Below are 20,077 nucleotides of genomic sequence, written 5' to 3'. Positions count from 1 at the left end.
GCAATGTTTAGGGGCCCATGTACAACTCTTACACACATCTTACATATAGTTGATCTTAATTTCAGGCAAATTGTATCCCTATTGCAGTTACACTCTGATAGCACCATGTTCCTTCGCTTTTAAGGAGTGACTGAAAGAGAAAAGTCTCTTGTCGTTGTGTTAGCAAACGCGGAAACCTTTGTGATCCGCCTGCCCAGAGCAGCCCCGGAGAGCAGCCCTCTCTCTGCGGGCAGGTAGCGGGGCCGCGGGCTCTGCGGGGTGCGAGGGGAGCCCGGCGGCCGCGCGGGGCCGCGCGCTGCCTGCCGCGGCGCTGCTAACGCTCGTGGCAGCGAGCGAGCGAGCGAGCGAGGCGCAGCAGTAGCGCCCTGCTCCGCGCCCGGGCGCCCCGCCGCCGCCGCGCAGCCCCGCCGGGCCCGGCACCGCGCACGGCGCGGCGCAGCGCGCAAAGGGCCGCGCTGCCCCGCCGCCGGCCCGGCCCGGCCCAGCTTCCTCCCCGCGCTATAGGTCTTGAGGCTGATAATTCAAAAATGGAGGATGAGTCCTCTCAGTCATTAATTAATAATGTAGCTCTCTGTCTTCCTGTGTGACACACACTGGAAGGCACCGAGCGGCCAATAAAGATGTAGGGGAGAGAAGTGGAAAGCTCCTCCCCGCAGCTCTTCCTGATTGAGGGCTTGAAGAAGTAGATCAAAAACTTCCCAGGAGCTGGGGGGCAGCGAAAAGGGAGAAAAGCCGCGAGGGGGCCGCGCTTCCGCGGGCCGCGCAGCCAGGGGCCTCCTGACGCACCAGGTAGGCAGGGGCGGCGGAGCCCCCGCCGCCGGCCGCGCGGGCGGGAGGGCGGCGGAGCCCCGCGCGGAGCGGGGCGGGCGGCCGGGCGCGGAGGGCACCGCGCGCGGAGGGCGGCAGGGCGGGGGTGGGAGCCGCCCGGCCGCGGCGGGGCGCGGGGCGGAAAGGGTCGAGGACCCCGATCGGCACCGGCCCGGCAGGAAGCGAAGGAGGGAGATAAGCGGTCGGCGCTGCCCCTCCTCGGCGTCTGCTTGCGGGGAGGAGGCGGCGGGGGAGGGAAGTTGGTGTCCGGCCCGGCGCGCGCGGGTCAGAGGCGGGGGAAGGGGGTGACCCCGGGGCAGGGGAGCCGGCGGAGACAAAGCGCGGCGGCGGCGGCGGCCGGGGTATCCCCGAGCCGAGCACGTTGTGTGGCGCGGGGGGAGCCGCCTCCGCCTGCTGCTCGGCGTCATGGCCCCATTGTGAGGCAGGAGGAGGAGGCGGGGGGAGGAAGGAGCCGCCGCTCGCTCCGCGCTCAGTCCCAGGCAGGCAGCGGCGTGTCAGGCACACAAAAGGCTGCCGCCGCCGCCAGAGCCCGCCGTGCCGCCGCCGGCGCTTTCTCCCGCTCCTGCACCCCTGGGGGGAGGGACACGCCGGGCCCCGCTCCCTCCTCCCCGGGCCGGGGGCGCCGCGGCTCGCGCTCCCTCCCTCCCTCCGTCTTTTTCCCTCCAATTTGAAGCGGGTCCTGGGGCAGGAAAGGAAAGGAAGGAGAGCACGGAGCGGGGCGATGCCGCTGCTGCACCGAAAGCCCTTCGTGAGGGAGAAGCCTCCCGCCGACCTCCGGCCGGACGAGCGCGTTTTCTACTGCAGGGTCACTAACGAGATCTTCAGGGACTACGAGTAAGAGACAACCGCGGCGCGGCCCGGCCGAGCGTCTCCCTGCGGCGCGGGCGGGCGGGCGCGAGAGCAGCAGCAGTTTAACCCCCGGAACGGTGACACCTGGGAGGGGAGGGGATTCCCCGGCAGCGCCGCGGGGAGCCGGGGGGGGTTGGCGCCGCGCCCGTGCCCTCCCGAGGGGGTGGGGGGAGAGGGCGGATCTCCGGCCCTGGGCAGAGGGAATCCCTTCCCCTCCTCGGAGGGCATCCCGCGGCCTCGCATGAGGAGGGGGGAGCTCCTCGGTCGCTTCCTTCTCCCCCGCGGGACGCGCGGCCCCTGCGCGGAGTCGCTCTCGCCCCTGCCCCCGGCCGGCGGCGGGGAAGTGAAAGTTGAGTGCGTGGGAGGGAGCGGGCGGCAACAAGGATCTGCCCGGGGCTCGGCCTCCCTCTCCCCTCCCCCGTGGGGAGCCGCGTGTCGGCGGCGGATGGCGCTAGGCCGCGCCGCGCCCCCCGCGCCGGCAGCCGCCCGTTCGCCGCGGAACGGGCCACCAACGGCCGCGGGGCGGCTCGGGCGGCGCGGGCCGCGGTTCAAACGGCGGCGCGGGGGGCGGTGGCCCTGCGCGCGGGGCGCGCCGCTGACATGTGCCAGCCGCACTATTGTTGTCCTAGCAGCTGGGCGGGGGGCGCCGCCGGCGGAGCCCGCTCGGCCCCGCTCCCGGCCGCCCCCCTCGCTGCCGGCGCGCTTAACCCCTTGTTCCCGGCCCTCCCCCGGGCCGGGGTGTCAGCGCCGCCCATGGCCGCCCGCGCCCCGCCCTCCGCGGGGCCGGCGGCGCGGCGGGTCGCGGCTGACCCGGTTGGAAATGGCTCGCGAGCCCTGCCGTTGGCCCTGCGCGCCCGCTCCGCCGGGGGGGGCAGGCCCTGAGCGCCGCGGCCGGGCGGAGGGGGGAGAAGGGGGCGCTGCACCTGTCCGGCGGGGCCGCGGCCGCGCCCGGGCGCGCTGCCTGCGCGGCCTTCGCGCCCGGGCGCCCCGCTCGCAGCCGCCCCCCCCGCGGCCGGGCTCAACAGCCATCGAACCTCCTCGCGGTAGAGCGCGATCGCGTTATAGAATCGTCTTAAAACGAGCAGTAAATTTGAGAAATACACCTGTCCCCTCAGGATCTTTTTTTTTAGTTGTGTTTTTCTGTCTCTCTTGCAGTCGCTCTCTCTCTCTTTTTTTTTTTCCCTTCCTTTTCCGTGTGTGAAAAGACCAATGGAAATTGCGAAACCGTTGTTAACTGTTGAAGGCTTATTTTGGGGAAATGCACCAGTAGCCCCCAACCTGCTGTCACTTATTTATTGCTTGCAAGAACAATGGATAAAAAGTATTGAGAGAGGGGTAGTTTGAAAGCCGATGAATGCACGCCTTTTAATGCTACAGCCTGATCCAGCACCCTCCCCACCTAGAAAAAGGTCCTCCAAATCCAAACTCTTATTTTTTGAAAAAGAAGTGCAGACGAACGAGATTAAATGTGAAATACTTTTCATTTGCAGCATATGAAATTAGATCACACCTAAGTTTTTTTTCATGTTTAGACTTGCTTTTCTTACTCAAATACACTTCACCTAATAAAATTCTAAAGAGGTCGGATTAGGTAACTTTGAAGGGTAATGCCTTACTGTTTACTGCAGAATCTAGTATGTGCGCATAGGGTTAAATATTTTTTTAAGGAAGTTTTGTAAGGAGCATTATCATATAGGGTGTATAAGAACGTAACAAGCAGGAACTGACAACCTCGTGTTTCTGTAGAAATTAAGTCCCCCTCCCCCTACTTCCACTGTTTTGAATGCTGCCTTTCTAGCCACAGTTGTTGTTATCACATAATAAGATGACTCTCAAGCATTTGTGGACACTTCTGAATTATGTTTTGGGTGTATGTAGCTTTGCTAAAGCTTTACCATGAAAAGTATCTTCTTAAAACATCTTTCTGCTCTGAAAATGTTTGAAGACTTCAAAAACTCTGACAGACTTATTTATACTGCAAGGATGTTGTCATTAAGAAAGTGTGAAAGACCAGATTCCATTTTTAACCAGAGTTAATGAATTTTGGGATAAATTTAAAATTGTGTTCACACAGGCTATCCCAAAAATGTCAGTGGGTGGTTAGCACAGAAATCAGGACTAGTATGTTGTATTTGTACAATAACTAAAGTTTATTAAATCTCCTTAGACTTTGCATTAAGGGGAGAATACTGTTGCCTTCCGTGCAGAAACTTTTGGTATGCTTTTTTTTTCCCCCCTCCTCTTTCTTTGATATTGTTTAGGTTGGGTGAAAATAGGTGCTTTGATTGATCTGTTCAGTGTTTTTTACTTAGTGATGTGTTCTGGCACAGTTGAATAAGCTTAGATTAGGTGTTTGTGGTCTAATCTACTGCAGAGCATAGGGTCATCTTCTAGCAAGTTTAAAAATGTCGATCATTGTCTCTGCTAGGTGCAAAGTGATGCTTCAAATAGCTAATGTTTTTTGAAAAAAAATCTTTGCTTAAACAAGGGCAAATAGGGATAGAGAGGCACTTTTAAAAAGTTGTTTTTGCTGTTTTGTGACAGAAAACCAATGTCTAGATCAGTCTGTACTTGAGAAGACAATGCTGCATCAGTTTGTGCTTTTTTTAGTTGGAAATCTAATTTTGCAATAATAACTTGATTTTCAGTGAGAATTTAAGTACTACAGAATCAGACTAGATCATGTAGGTTGTATAAATACATACAGTAACCTGAATTCACCCCCTGCCTCAAATGCTTTAACACTTCTGATTACTATAAACTCTTAAGACTTGAATATTGTTTTCTTAGTTTTTACGGAGTACAAATTTACAAAGTTGAAAAGCTTCTTTGATGCTATTAGCAGCCTTAGTAGAGATGAGTAGAATCGTAAATTTGTGTTATTTCTCTCTGTATAAGAGAGCATGATGCTAATGCAGGGAGAATTTGGTAGACTAGTATTTTGTAAAGTAACTTTCCCTTTAAGAATGTATTTCCTCTTTAATCTGAAATACCGTCTCATAATTTTGTAATCTCTAAAAGGGGGTACAGTGAGGTGATGATGTTTCATTGTATTTATGAAGAATAACAGGAACTGAGGGAACTTCAGAGATGTTCTTAATACTTAGTTGTAATAGTAGAGCGCCAGATCTGTGGACAGATCAACAAAAGAGCCTCTCGAGCCATAGTAGCAGCTGAAAAAGCAAGTATGTTGGGATGCATGAGAAACCCATTAAATCAGTGGGATGTTGTTTTCAGGCCTTGACACCTTGTCTGTGAAAGCTAATAGCTGACTTAGATGTGCAGTGAAAATTACTATTAAAGTATGGAAAATCGTGTTCATGAAGACAGCCTGTAAGATTAGATTGTTTTGTAAAGAGACAACTGATCTAAAGAGGGCATTTGATAAAGCTATGAAAATAATGAACAGTATAGGTATAGTGGTAGGACTGTTTCTCATTCTTGTTATAAAACACAGGGGAAAAAGGGAAGGTTGGCATCTTCAAAATTAACCAAAAAAAAGTTTTGTTGATCGGCCTATGGAATTCTTTGTCAGAGTCAAAAAGAAGCTTGTCTGTTTAAAAGGCTGTTTAAAGTGTTTGTAGTTAAATGATGTGGATTGTTCCGTTTTGTGGAAGAGAAACCCTAAGTTTGAAATATATTCCTTAATATATAATTATCCTGTATATGTTAAATAATAAAAGCTTTTTCCCTGTTTTTTTTCTTTAATGTTTTGCTCATTATTTTGCAATATGTATTATTGCCTACTTCTGGATACAGGCAGAGTACAAGAACACTGTTGTGTTCCAGAATGGCAAAGTTTGTCTTTCGTAAATATCCTGATACCATAGCCTATATAGATCATATATTGGAGGCTCATAAGGGCTTCAGGATTAAAAATAATAATGATTATAAATTAGCCATTCTGCTGAATTTTTCTGCCTTTTTTCCTGTCTCTGAAATCTCACTCACTTAACATCCTTTTCTCATATTTTACATTCTCCAATATATAATTATTCTGTTAAAAGAACCACACCCCAAAAATTTGGTTTTTAATATATTGAGAAAATGAATGAAAGTAAATGACTTGAAGCAAACATGTTCTTGAAGCACACTAAAAATACAGTGGATTTTAGATTCAATACGAATACTTGTTAAGCTCAAACAAAAGCCATCTCAGTTCCAGGTTGGGTTTTTATATCCATTTGCAAGTGCAGTCAGCACAGAAACAAGTAATTTATTTCCAAGTTCTATTTTTGAATTGCCTCATATCAAATATGTATTTACTAGAAGGATTAAACTACTTTTCAATGATTTGTTGATGATTTTGCTGTTTAGCTTTCCTTGTATGAAAAACTAACTGTATAGTGTAAATGCTAAGAGACATCCTACTGAGGAGTTAGCATTAATTCCTTTAACGAATATAACTCAGTTTTTAGTCCCTGCTCTTCAAATAGTTGAGCTGATGTGAACCTCTTCACCTGGGCAGAGCATTGCAATCCCATTTGACTTCTTGCAGCCAGATGGGACTGTGCTAGAGAGCTTCATGTACTGTTTTGTATGAACTTCCTTCTTCATCTTGTCAAGACTTACAGAGATCTTGAAGCAGTGAGAAAGCCCAAAAGACAATAAACCTAGATAAAGATGTAGATAAGGCTGTATACATGATGTGAACAGCAAATGCACTTGCTTTTGTGAATTTAAATTGAACGTGGAATGTGATCAAGTCTACTCTTTCTGCTCATGGAAAGAGTAATTATATCATTCCTGCTGCTGTTCTGTTGTTTTGGTAGCTATTGTATATGCTTTTTGCAAATCTTTTTGTGAGAACTTGAATATGCCACAGAGAGACAGGGAATGAGAGAATACTGCAAATAAGATCTGCTGCTGTACTGTTGTGTTTTTGTTTTTTCCTCTCTCAAACCAAGTTAAAGTGAAATACTTATAATATTGTTAGCAGACTAAGCCACAGATGGTTTTGACATGCTGTATGTAATGACTAGCTAAAGACAAATAATGCTGTCAAAACTGAATGTTTTTTTTTTACTTTTTTTTTTTTTGCTTCCTGGTAAGTTTGTGGGGGGAAAAATCCACACAAAACAAAGAGGAAATGAGCTACAATGAAACTAGATAAAGGATTGCCGTATGCAAATAGCAAAATGTTTTCTTCAAATATGTTTCAGTTACAGTAATCTTAGAATTTTGCATCTGTAATAATCATGTGTAAAAACTTTATAGAGAAGTTTTTTGGGTTTTTTTTGTTTTTTTTGTTAAGTTCAATGCTGTTGCTTTAAATAACTTGACTGCCCAGTGTCCCCTCACAAAGAATAACAGCAGCTCTTAAAGGGACACTGTCTATTTTAATCTCCTTCTGCTCCCTCCATAGTCTCTCTCTATTTTTCTTTTTTTTTCCCCCCCTTTTACTTTGGTGTTTTTCAAAAAGTATGTCCTGATAGATTTTTTGAAAAATTCTTATGGTGGTATCTGTTTCCTAAGGATAACTCTAGAACCTCTTTGGTAAGTGAGACGCAAAATTATATATATGTAGAGACACACAGCTGTATGAAGATTCTAGTAAATGTTTAATTTTAAGTAGTCTTATTGACTTCAATGGATAAAGTATTGTGAAGATAACACAGAAGTAATGAAATGTAGGGCAGAAAGAGACCTGAAGAGATTGTGTTGTACATGTTCCTTCACCTTAAAAAAAAAAAAAAAAAAAAAAAAAAAAAAAGCCAGGTGTCTAACCTGTTCTTTAAAACATGTGACTAACTATTCTACACCTTTAAAGATGCCTAGTTTAATTTTTTGCCGATGTCTAATCTGATTCAACATGATTGACAGCAAAAGAGGATGTTCTGCCCTATCCCTAGTAGTCACAAAGAATGACTGACAATCATCCTCTTTGTATCAGTTTTTAAGTTTAAAGAATAATTTCTCTCCTTTTCTCTCTTTCTTTGCTCCTCTCCTTCTCTTGTTTAAGCAAGACCACATTATTCATTACTACTTCCAGGTTTTAGACTCATGTAGTGTCAAATAAGTAGACAAAAGTGATAGAAAAATTCTGTTACTTTATAGTTGGTAGCTATTATTCATATTATGTATCTTTTCTCTCCTTTTTCCTTTCTTCTCTTGCAGCTGATATTCTTGCTAAATCATTTTTTTCTCACTCTGAGGAATCCTATGCTGATATAGAACGGATTATCTGAGCCAGGACCCTCCATTGTCCTTAATCCGGAGTTTCCATTTTCATTTACAAAATATTACGGTTGCATCTGTCCATCTGCAATGAACATCATCATCTGCATCAGTGTAACTGATGCACATTTGTCTGCTTGAATTTGCAGGGAGCCTGCAAGAAAAAAAAAAAGTGTGAACTGTCCAGTTCTCTAACCCTCTTGCTAGAAATGATTTTAAGATATTTATACTGAACAGTTCTAGGAACACTGCATAATGTAAATATTACTTTTTTTTTTTTTTTTAAGGAGTTAATCTTCAATATAGCTATCTCAAGTAGCATGCAGTGTTCTGCCAGTATTGTGTGTCCACCTTGAAATAGCTATGTTAGACTGATAGAGGGCAGAATAAAATTAAATTTGTCATGTTGTATATTGCATACATTCTGCTAGGAGTTGTAAAGGAAGGCAAATACAATTCGTTGTCTGAACTGGGGCACACTGAAAAAGTGCTATGCTGTCAGATCACTGATCCACAGTGTATGGTATGTTTTAACATAGTTTAGTGAATAGCATTATCTGCTTCATCTAGAAACTATTTTAACAAACCACTGTTTTTCTGATACCTGTCAAAAACTGACTGCTGCTGACTAATGAACACTCTTATTTCTTGATCCCAAAGTAATAACTAGTAGGTAAGCAATAACAACATGGTAATTTTAGCATTAATTGAAAATATGGGGAAAGAAAGAGAACCAATATTTGCTAATGGAAAACAAGGGAGGAGAAAAATCTGTAGGGAAAAAATAGCTTAATGCTTTCTGTAAGAGCAATACAAACAGTAAAGGAATAAAAACTATTTAGAGAAGTGCTTGACATTAATTTTTTACCTCTCCCATCTTTTCATTTGGTGAGCTAAGGCACTCAAAATCTGAAACTTACTCAAGTTTCAACACGTTTTTGTGATCTTAAGGTTTTTTATGTTTGTACAGTTTTAGACCCTCCTCTTGCAAGTATGTGTGGAAATATAGGGGATATGGGGAAGATGATGACACACGTTAAACTCAGTGTGATTATTCTTAGGAATATTTATTTGCAGCCCTGTTGGTCTTGATGCTCTGTGGTTAAAATGAATGGGACTGTTGTGGTAGTCTATAGAGAGGAGAGACTTTGGTTTTACAATATGCCATGCCTAATAGAAGTGGTAAATAACCCTTGGTTGCTTTGTCATGACAGCAGTGTGCTTTAGACATACGGTAGTGATAGTATTTAATTCCATGTGGTCTACAACTTGCATAGAAGTAGAGCTGTCCTTGAACTTTAGGCTTGTGGAAGATATTTGTTGCTGTATTAATTGTGACCAAACTGTACATGTCAGCCAGAACTTAATCTTTTTTTCCCCTCTCCCCCCGCCCCCTTTCTTTTCAGTGATTTTTTTGAACGCACCATTCTGTGTAACAGCCTTGTATGGAGTTGTGCTGTCACAGGTAAACCAGGACTCACATATCAGGAAGCACTGGAATCAGAAAAGAAAGCCAGGCATAATCTTCAAAGTTTTCCAGAGGCACTCATCATTCCAGTTCTTTACTTGGCCACCCTTACCCATCGCCCACGACTTCATGAGATCTGTGATGAAATCTTCGCTTATGTCAAGGATCGGTATTTTGTTGGTGAAACAGTGGAAGTAGTTAGGAATAATGGTGCAAGGTAAGGATATTTAAAAAGTAGTATTTCTTTTTGTTTGGTATGGACACTTTTTGTGTGTGTGCTTCTCTTAAACTGAAAATCAGGATAATAAACTCCATCAAATGCACCAGAAGTCACGTGTGGTGTTTTGGCTAGCGGTGCTGCTCCTGCTCCTCGCTGCTTTAGTTAAGAGTAGGGTTGCGTTGCTGGGCTTGGTATCTCTTTACTTGGGTTAGAAGCAGCTGCAGAGACAGCACGGTTCTCTCAGGTCTTGACACAGTAGCCTTTCTGAGTGACGGACTTGCAAAGGAGTATCAGGTCCCCGGTGCGTTTGTGTGAGGAAGGTGGGTTGTTTGTTTTTTGGTTTTGTTTGTTTGCTTTCTTTTAACCTCATCACAATGCAAAGAACATACTGCGCTTTCAGTGGTTAGACATTCTTTCAGGTCAAATGAGGTTTTGTGTGACCAAGAGGTAACTAAATATGGTGTGTGGGGGAAGAGAGGTATACTGGACATTTTGAGTGTGAAGATTTGGAATGAGATTTAATTAGAAACTAGGGGAAGCTGTGAATTCAAAATCATTTGAAAGTTTTGATGAGGTCAGCCAGAGTGAAAAGTTTGGATTTTTTTTTTCCAGGTAGTAAGTAATATCATGAAGAATATTGTATTTGATATGGACATACATTCTCAGAGAAGTGAGGAATTATAAAATGTTTGCAATAGATGACTGGGATTTAGGGTTGTTTTTCCCTCTCTGGGTTTATGTTATGCTTTCTCTTGCACTGACTTACTGATTTTATATATTGTAAGCATTTTTATTGTTGTTTTCTTAAACTGATAAAAGCATTCAGTTAGAAGGTTGAACGATAAGATTGCTCGGTGAAAATTTGGAAGATTTTTGAACTTTGGACACTTTCTCATGTCATTGGTATATATGCTCTGTTTTACAGCACTTAGCTAGTCTGAGTCTTCCTTCAAGCAGCTTCTGGGAGAGGACTACAAAAGGTCCTTGTTTTTTCAAAATGAGTTTGTAGGCTTATGTAACTCAGACTTAAAATGGAAAGATTTGAACATGCTCAGCTGGGGAATACCTGCAGAATGTGTGTTCAAGCCTTCGTGGGATCAGCTGTTTCTGCTTTGTCAGAGGCAAGGTGCCAGCTTCCCCTGTTCAACGGAGGTGGCTCAGCCTGTCAGCTTGTGGGTAGCTTTGGGTCTCTGGGCAGGACCTTGTGGACACTGGGTGATGGGAGTGGGCTGGCCTGAGATGGCTCCCACTGGGCCTTGCCTTTCTTCATGTGTTAGTACAGATACAGGAAAGTAGTTATTCTATGGGTTTTTTTTCAGTGGCTGATCCAGATCTTTTTTAAAAGCAAATTTTGTACTACATCATGAGAAAAATCCTAAAAGAATGTGCAGATGTGCTGCAGGAGATAATTTGTAAGGAAATTATATGGCTATATAAGCAAGGTTGGTGCTGAACAGAATAGCTTTCCATATATTCCGACTTATTACTTTCAAAGGGTGAAGTCCTAGTCTGCAAAGCTGGGACAGAAGAGCTTCTGTAGAGCTGCTGCCTTTTTTTACAGGAAACCTATGTCCAATATCTGTCTGTCTTTTTCATCTTTATACTTACTTTAATAAGTAGACCCACTTACCATTAATATTAGAATACTTTTGCTTATAGAATAAGTGGGGGTTTTTTTGTTTTTTTTTTTAACCAGAAACCTGTATATTATGAAGTGCAGGCATAGTTTAGCTGTGGATTTTTACTGCTGAATGAAACACCTTTCATTTGTCCTCAGTCTTTGAAGATACTGCCATTTTCCAAACTATTAACACAAAGAATACTTTAGAAGAACATACACTTCTATTTTCAAAAACAACCCTCCCGTCTTTCTGCTACTTTTCTAAACTGCTAGCTAAAATATTTATGCTTGTGCATCTTAGCTTTTCAAAGCTTAAATGAAAAGTAAGCATATATGCAGTAAATATAAAGTTTTTCTTGTTTCTTCATCTGATGAAATACAAAATACCTTTCACTTTTCTTTTTTCAACTGTCATAAATCAGTTTTTAAATTTGCCCAAACAAAATGGTTTCTACTTATAATGTAAGCTAAATTCTTTTCTGATAAAGTTGTTATATGATTCTGTCTCGTGAAGATAGCTATAACTTCTTTTTATTTTATTTTTTTACTAGCCTTTAATTCAGGCTTGGTTATTTAAAATTGTATAGCAATACATATCTAATAACTTTGTGTTCATGTTTTAGCTTAAATCTGACTAATGTATTGCTCTAAAACTAGACTTCTTAAGCCTTTGGGGTAAGCTAGATATCATTCAAAATACTGAAAATTCAGATAAAATCAATTTCTGTCAAAAATTAAGCTGCTAGAGGTTGTATGTTTTAAACTACATAAGTATAAACTGTGTCTTGTAAAATGAAGCATAATTTTCTGTAGCTGATTGTATGCCACTGATATTCTAGATAAAAGTATAGCAGAGAGCTACTTCAGCCCTTTAAAATTAAATACAGGAAAGAGTGCAAATAACATGATACTGCACAGGGATCTTTATGTTTAGAGATACATAATTAAAGAATATAAAGTGAGAAGAGGTGAGACACAAGTTACTCTTCCACCCAAATAACAGTTGACTTTGACCTATATTTCACAGGCTGCTTTGGGAATTAAATATACCAACTCATGCTACTTGCAAATGACACTGCTGTTACTGTGGTGTGTGTGTATTTTGTGTAGCTTATCACTTAGGCTAAACTCTTGCTCAATGTATGGTATATACAGACAATATAGAAGTTTAATAGCTCTTTTTGGCTGTGATTAGCTACATTGTCTTCATCTTTTCTAACTAAAGTAGTCATAGTCCATCTGTAATGAAATAGCGTCTTATGAGACCAACAGAATTTGGCGGCTCATGAAAAGCCAATTGTGTAGGTGTAAACAGTTCCACTGCATTTACATGTAAAGCTTTTTGCGCGTATAATGTTTGCAGGATTGTTTATTCTCTGAGCTCTAGGCATCACTTAATGTGAAGCCTGCAACAAATGCATGTGTAACAAGGGGTGGATTGAGGTTGCTCAAGCAATTCAAGTATTGACATTTTATAACTCTGAACTTTGCAAATGTAGTAATCTTGTAAGAGGGGTTGTTTTGATACAGCTTTTTAGACTTCGAACAAAGTAAATGGGAGGACACCTAAACATTAGAAGGGTTAGGGTTTTGGTTTAATAATACAAATGTTTTTGTCTTGAGCATATGAAGTAGTCTGTAGTACTGTGCATAGTGGACAGTGCATCTGGAAAGGGTAAGAAGACAACTGCTTTGTGTAGAGGTTAGGCGGAAGAAGAATTTTGAGAATGGTGATTCTTGTAACCAACTTAGGTGTTCTGGTTGTTGTTTTTGTGCACTATTGCTTTTTCTGGTCTTATGTCCCTTCCAGGCTCGTCTGATTTCTAGCCTTTTGTTGTCCCCCTCAGCTTTGCATTTGGCTGCATCTGCCTTGTTGCTGAGGCTGGTAGGAGGAACTTTGAGAGTGTGGGAGGTATTTTGTCCTTTCTGTTAAGTTATGTCTGGTGCCTTAGCAGTCCTTATCAGCCAGAAAGAGAAATTGCAGAGAAAGCCCCCCATAGGCCTATGATGTGGCTTGTCCAGGCAGTCTCTGAAAATGATGCATGCAATTTGGTAGTCTAGTAGGAACAACAAGGAACTAATTCTGTTTGCTCTTAAATCTTCAGATGAGGTACTGATTAGAAGTGGCTAGCCTTTATTGGTTTATATATGTGTTCAGTTTTTCTGGCCAAGCTTGGGCTGACTTTTCTCCAAACTGGCAGCTGTGCCCTGCTTTAAAAAAAGGAAATGTTCAGATTCCCAGTTAAAGAACTGTATATTTACAGTTCACTGTATTGTATAGGGAAAACTATTTATTTAAACAGACCTGCGAATTATTCTAGTTTTTGTTGAAAAACATTAACTCTTCCCCCCTCCCCCCAAAATAAAGAATGTCTCTTGCAATCTGTCCATTTGGTGCTTAGTACTGTGTAATACTGTCAGTATTTTAACTTGTTAAATTGCTTTACAAAGTACTAGAATCTGAAGTCAGTTTTTTGAAACTTGGATCTATATAGTGTTGAAGGCCTAGCTGAAATGCCATCAGTGGATGCCTCGGACTAAACAGCAGCTAAATAAAACCTACAAGTACATAACTCACTCAGCTGTAGTACCTGTTCTTTTCTACTTGGAAGTCAGCGGATGGATTTTTTTTTTTTTAAATTCGTTAGAGGAAAAATTGAGTTTAACTCATGTATAAATAACTGATTGTGATTTATCATTGGTATTCTGAGAGAGGATGCTATTACAAGAAATGGTGGCTGTCTTTGTTAGGGTAAAAAACTGAGTAGTGCCGTAATCGATCAGTTTGTAAGCTTGCAGTCTGACTTGATCAGTGAAGAAATCTGAAGTTTTAGATTGGGCAACAACTTCACTAGCTCTTCAATTTGCCCTTCCCCACCCTTAAAAATAGGTTATGCGATGCCTTTGCTTCCCCACTGAGGTTTGTATTATGTTATACAGCAGTTAATATGGAACTTAATTAAACACTCAACCACCTGCAAACTAAAACAAACATAGATTACGTACAGGTAGTGTATAAGAAAAAAAAATTCATACAGAACATGGCAAGTATCAAAAGGGAATACGTTTTGTATTTAATTTGACCACTAGATGACACCACTGCAAAAGAATGATGTCAGTAAGCAAGCAATACGAGAATACTTGAAGAGAATGTAGTGTTTTTAAGATCTCCTCTCTAAGCGATCTGGTATCGACCATTGACAAGCTATAGGAAATGTCGATAGTTATGGAAGAGTTTTGCCTGTAAGTGAAACTTTTCTTTAACTCATCATTTGTTTGGCTTGTGTCTCAATGCTTTAGGACAGTTAATAGTGGATTAAACATTACATTAGGCCAATTACAGAGATGAAAACAGTATGCAAATCTTTTAAGTCTTAACTGGGGCATAGAAAGCATCTTGCTTGCTATTACTATGCCTGGCTAATAGAGGGTAGGGAGGGTAGAAAATAACCACTGTTAACAAGGTATTTGCATGTCTGAATATACAGTTGTCTGCTAAGAACGAGGAAAAGTTAATATAGACCACCAGATAGTAAAAGGCAAGGTGTCTACTTGTTTAGACTGTAACAACTTAGGGTGAATTTAAATTATTTTTCAGTCCACCAGCCTGTTTTCCCCTTTGACAAATAGGTTGCAAAACTGACTGGAAACAGAGGCACTGGAGCTAATGACTACAAAATCAGAAAGCTGTTTTTTTTTTTTTTGTAATAGCCTTAAGGTTTAAAGATAAGCTCCTACATACAAAGGAAGTTTCCTACTTTTATTTTGGAAAGGTGAATTTGAGTTCCAGTAGCAAAGTTAGTGTGGTGCTTATGATTTAGAAAGCTGACAGTACCGAAGGAGCAACTTACCTGTTCATATAGCAAATACAGTTTGCATTCTTCAAGCACTGCTGTTTAAGGATCACTCAACTTCTGGCCTGGAAAGATCATGTCTAAGGAATTCACTTTCCACTGCCCTTAAGTCTTTTGGGATATAAATATATTTGTATTTGTTGACTAATGGAAGCTATGAGGTGATGATTTCTGGGAGAGAACCTGCAACTGATTTCTTGTAGGTTATTATAGCTGTTACACCTGTTTTTGGCTGCTGCCAGCCTCTGTTAGCCCTCATCTCTATGCACACTGTCTACCAGTGTAACAGTAAAAATTTAAAGGTATGGGTTTTGGTTTGTTTGTTTTCTGATTGTTCTAATTGTTTTCTCCTGTTCTAATTAAACAGGAGAGAGCCAGTACAGCCATTGTGTATAAAGGATTCTATTGTCCTAAGCAGAAACATGTCTCACTAGTTTCTTTGAACCATACAATCCTATCTACTATATGACTGACAAATGAAGATGCTAAAACTCAAAAACAGAAGCTCGTACTGCACTTCAGGAAGCCATTATGTGCCCCAAACTTGTCTCCTTGTTGTGTGCTTTTGTGTATGCGTTAACCTGTAACAGTTATCTTGGCAGAAGGTGTGACTTCTTCCTTCAGATCTTGCCTCACTCTTACCTAATTACTTTCAAGTGTATGAGCACTTTTAGTACAAGGATATGAATTACTGCACTTATCTTGTGTTCACTTCTTAAAAATCTTAGTCTTAAAAATCTTAAAAAGTAACAAAAACATAATAAGGGTATAGTTTCTTGGCACATATTTATAAATTACTGTATCTTTTGTGGGTTTTCTGGGTTCAACTATTTACATACTGTTAGAAAATGTGTATTTTTTATTTTAGTATTTGGAACCCTTGTTCTGCTTTCATTTGAATGCCTGTTTTCAAAAGTGCATTTCCTCTTGCTTCTGACTCATTAATCGTTGTTTTCTTTATGTTAAATATTAGCCTCAAAGTATTCCAAATTTTTTCCCTTCCACACCCCCCCCTTTGAAAAGAATCCTGCATTTCAGAAAATAATACTCTGATGGATTTTTGTCTGTTTATTGTAAAGCGTACGGAGACATATTAATTACTTACCTAGCCCTTAAAGTGATCTGCTTGCTTTTTGACTTGAAACAGAGACATAGTAGAGTGTCAGACTGTTATTAACATCGCAGTAGTATCTAGCCTCAACTAGTTCAGAAAGCTGTTGTGCAGAGTGCTGAGCTGGGGAGCAGGAAGAAGGGGTCTCTATTCTGAGGAGCTCAAGGCCTTGGTCCAGCATAAGAGCCTACTCTGCACTTGGGAAGAACTTCTTTGATTAAGTAAAACTGCCTGCATTTGCAGTATCAAGGTTTCAGCTTGACATCCTGCGATGCCTGTTACTGACTGGTTATATAGTGGAAGGCACCTCTTTCTCTTCTTCGAATAGGTTGTGTTCTTTAGCCGCTTCAGCAGAGGTAGTTGGAAATACCTATGTGTCCCTGAACCAATAATGGATTGTGTATATGCCCTTGAGTTGCTTAATTGAGTAAAAAAGAAATTTGGGAAATAAGTTATACTTGGAGACCCTTTGCTTTGGGTTTCCTTGTATCATATTCAACTTGGACTACTGGTGAGTTTGAAGTATGCACCATGTTTTGCCCAGCTATCTTGTCAGGTGTCTGGTACAGATTCTCCTAGTGTTCTAGGGCTAATATGCCCAGCTTTCAATTTTCAGTTGAAAAGGGATAGGCTACCTAAATCACTGAGCTACCCAAGGAGTTAGTGTCTCAGGGCCTCTAAATGAAGGAGGTCTTACTGCTTCTTATTCTTCCCCTGCTTCTGACTGTGGCTGGTATTTGCCCCTTGCATGGATTCTAGTTCTCATCAGACCCTTCAGTGAGCTGCTTTAAGTAGCTGATGTGACAGAAATTTACCCAGCTGTTTTTGCTGGGTTAGGTTTTTTTTTTGACATGTCAGTTAATTCAATTTAATGGCGGTCATTAAATGATACTGAGTGCCAGAGCTACAAAAAGTAAGCACTAGGACTATGGGGCTGGAAGGAGGAATGGCAAGGGAAGATTTCCCCTTTTTGGCAGTACTGGACTGTTAAGTCATCTCTGTCTCTCATGGAACAGCACCCTGAGGCTGCAGGCACTGTTAGCTTCTGCCTGCCTTCAGCCAGCCACTTCCTTACTGTCCCTTTGGGAGTGCCAAGTCCTACCTTAAGGTTTTCTGATAGATGTGTCAAGCTGCTGTTCAAACTGCAGCGCTCTCCTTTTGAGAGAGACTGGTGGAGTTGAGTTTCTGGAGTAACTATGTCCGTGCCACAGTTTCCAGCATCTCTTGCCTGATGGGTCTCCATGGGCACCAAAGGGCCACCTCGGCGTCAGAACAATCTAAAGCAAAGCACTTCAGAGGAGTTTGTGTTATATTCCTAGAATGCTGTGTAGCTTTGTAAATATGCACCTTTCAGTGTATTCTTACACCTATATTGTTTTGTAATAAAAAACTTGTTAAAAGTAAAATATATGAATATATTTAACAACACGGAAATGTTGAATACTGTATTCTCTGAGGTCTCTAGAACTTCTAGATTGCCAGAGCTGGTTATGTTCTTTTACCTGAGCAGCTGACCAGCACTATCACAAATTCATGGAAATCAACAGAGGACTTTGGGTTATTGGGTTTTTTTTGTCTGACAGATAGGGAGTTGTGTGCTGGTATTAAAAAACAAAACAAAACCCCCCACCAACATTGGTTATACCTCCTCTGGCTTTGTGTTTACTGTTTTTGGGCTCCCATGTTGTTTTCTTGTTCTCTTTCTTTAAAAGATTTAATCATGTATGCCAAGCATCTCTTGTAACCTTTCCGTGATCATGTTTAGCCTATCTAAAGAGACCTCAGGTAGCTTGGTTTCTGAGCTTATCAAAAAGCAAGGCTATGAGCATAAAGGCAATCATTGGCAGAGGTTAGAGGACCTGTCCTTGATAGAAGCTTGTGGTGCAGAAAGAGGTATGCAAGACTGATTGAGTATAGGGTAATCCTTTCCCGGGTTTACCATTCTGGCTTTTAGCTGTCAGTTCCTGAGCCAGAATTTGCTGGGTCTGTTATGTGAAATTTCATGCTGGGTCTATTCTCAATTTATCTGATCATTTTCTGAATACATTTCGGATTAGTATAGGGAGACAGGAAATTTTTTCACAATGTTTATTGTTATATGAAGAAAGTACTTCCTGACTGAGAGATGCATTTGTGTTTATATATGTATTTTTTAAGACAACTGTCTTTTTAGATTGAGGTGTCTCCAGTTCTTATTTTCAGGAAAATAGTGAGCATTCCCAAGTTGTTTTTCCCATGACCCTTATAAGACTTTCTTCAGATGCATTAGAGGAGCTAAAGACTGATCTAAAGAGCGTTGAGAAGCAACAAGTGAGTTTAAACTTGTGATATAAAAGGCTGGCAGTTAGACAAGGCTTTTACTATTAAGAATGTGAGGTCCTGGAATAATTTTACCTTAGGAGTGTATAATCGGCTCTTAAAATGGAGCTTGATCAGTTCATGCAAGGGATTATATATAAAGTGCTTGTCTGTGATAGCAGGGAGCAGGATTTGAGACTAGCCTGTCATGGTTCCATGTAGCTGGAATTAGAGGTGATCATGATGTAATATATGGAGACTGGGCTAGGGAATGTAAAAAAACCTACATTATCTTGGTGTATTTTTTCTCTCTCATATTACAGTAAAATACATACAGTGTGATTTGTTTGATTTTTGACATAAGCTCTGTAAAGATCTCTTAAGCTATCCGTCTTTTTAGAAAGTATTTGAAGTAGTGGCCTTTCTTACTTCGCTTTTCAGCTCTTTTATGTGCCTTATGATATAAAATAAGATTTATAATATTTGAGCTCGAGGAATGTTTAAGGTGCTGAGAAGAAACAAACCTGCATTCTCACTGGAAGCAGAGTGTCTTTGCCTCTCTTAACCTAGGGAATCTGCTGCTACTAGCCATGACTTGACTGTAGCAAGGCTAAGAAAAGTCTTCATTCATAGATTATTTTTTCTTTAATGCCAGAAGGAATGGTTGCATCATTTTCTTTAATCTCTTTTCTATCGGTAGCCTTTAAATTTCATTGGATTATGCTTTTATTGAGCCAGGCAATGTGTATTTCACATAAGGATTCCTTCCCCAAAGATTTCTGGTAATGATTTGAATGAGGACATGAAAGATGGAGTATTATTCACTTTCCTTTATAGCTTATTCCATTAATCATTTTCTCTGTTTAATAATGATAAAGAAAGAAAAGAAGCTGTTTGGGGGATTTTGCTACTTGCTGAGTGAAGTATATAGGATATAAAATTTCTGCTCTTACAGAAGGAGATATGATAGTCCTGTAAATTACAAGACTGTCAAATGGGTAAACAGGTAAATTAAATATTGCTGAAATACTCAGTGACTAAGTATTCAAGTTTTGTCAAAGAAGATTTGTGTGTGTGTATGTGTTTAGTCTTTTTGTCCATTTGATGGTATTGGGTAGTGTTAAGTTGCGATTTAGCTTTCACGTGGCTATTTTACTACCATTGCAAATTTCGTGTGCATGCGCTCCCTCTAGTGTTCTTTAAAAGTAAACAATTTTAAAAATGGACAAGTGTCAGTAGGCTTTAACATTGGTGCTTTTAGTTATTTTCCATGAGAATTCATTTTAAAAATGTTTTTTTTAATTGAATGAACTCTCTAGAAATATATCTTACAATCTATAAAAAATAATCCTACTAAGAAAAAAAATATGTATATAATATATGTTTTTTAAACAGGTAATCTTGTAATCTTTTTTTTGGCTTAAAAAAAAAAGCCTGATAATGCAGATTCTGCCATACAGTCAGATCTCCATTATTCCTTGTGAAAGGGAGCCTATGGTGTTCTGGCCTTTGGAAAAACAGTGTTGATATCATATTTGCCATGCCTGGCTGTTCTCTCAGGATTCAACCACTGTGGTGCTGGGCCAGGCCTTAATAAGCCCCGTTGAACTTGGACTTGCTTCATGCACAGCCACTAGGATCTGTCTCCATT

General features: G+C 41.6%; 1 protein-coding gene across 4 annotated transcripts in view; it reads left to right on the top strand.

Moving 5' to 3' along the window:
* The first annotated feature begins 679 nt into the window (after positions 1-679).
* Positions 680-20,077, top strand: part of BAZ1A (bromodomain adjacent to zinc finger domain 1A) — a 67,051-nt gene continuing 47,653 nt past the window's right edge. For 3 of the 4 annotated variants that reach the window (XM_067296724.1, XM_067296723.1, XM_067296725.1), the window contains exons 1-3: positions 680-789; positions 1,502-1,662; positions 9,261-9,539. In XM_067296724.1, coding sequence (XP_067152825.1) covers positions 1,550-1,662; positions 9,261-9,539 — 392 coding nt within the window. In that variant the 5' untranslated portion in view covers positions 680-789; positions 1,502-1,549. Of the gene's footprint in view, positions 790-1,153; positions 1,663-9,260; positions 9,540-20,077 lie in introns of those variants that run through there. The other variant, XM_013940497.2, reaches the window with a different exon arrangement.

This window comes from Apteryx mantelli, chromosome 4 (assembly GCF_036417845.1).
Source record: "Apteryx mantelli isolate bAptMan1 chromosome 4, bAptMan1.hap1, whole genome shotgun sequence".
Taxonomy (NCBI): domain Eukaryota; kingdom Metazoa; phylum Chordata; class Aves; order Apterygiformes; family Apterygidae; genus Apteryx; species Apteryx mantelli.
The sequence above is the reverse complement of the archived record's forward strand: the minus strand, read 5'-3'. Positions and strand labels throughout refer to the sequence as shown.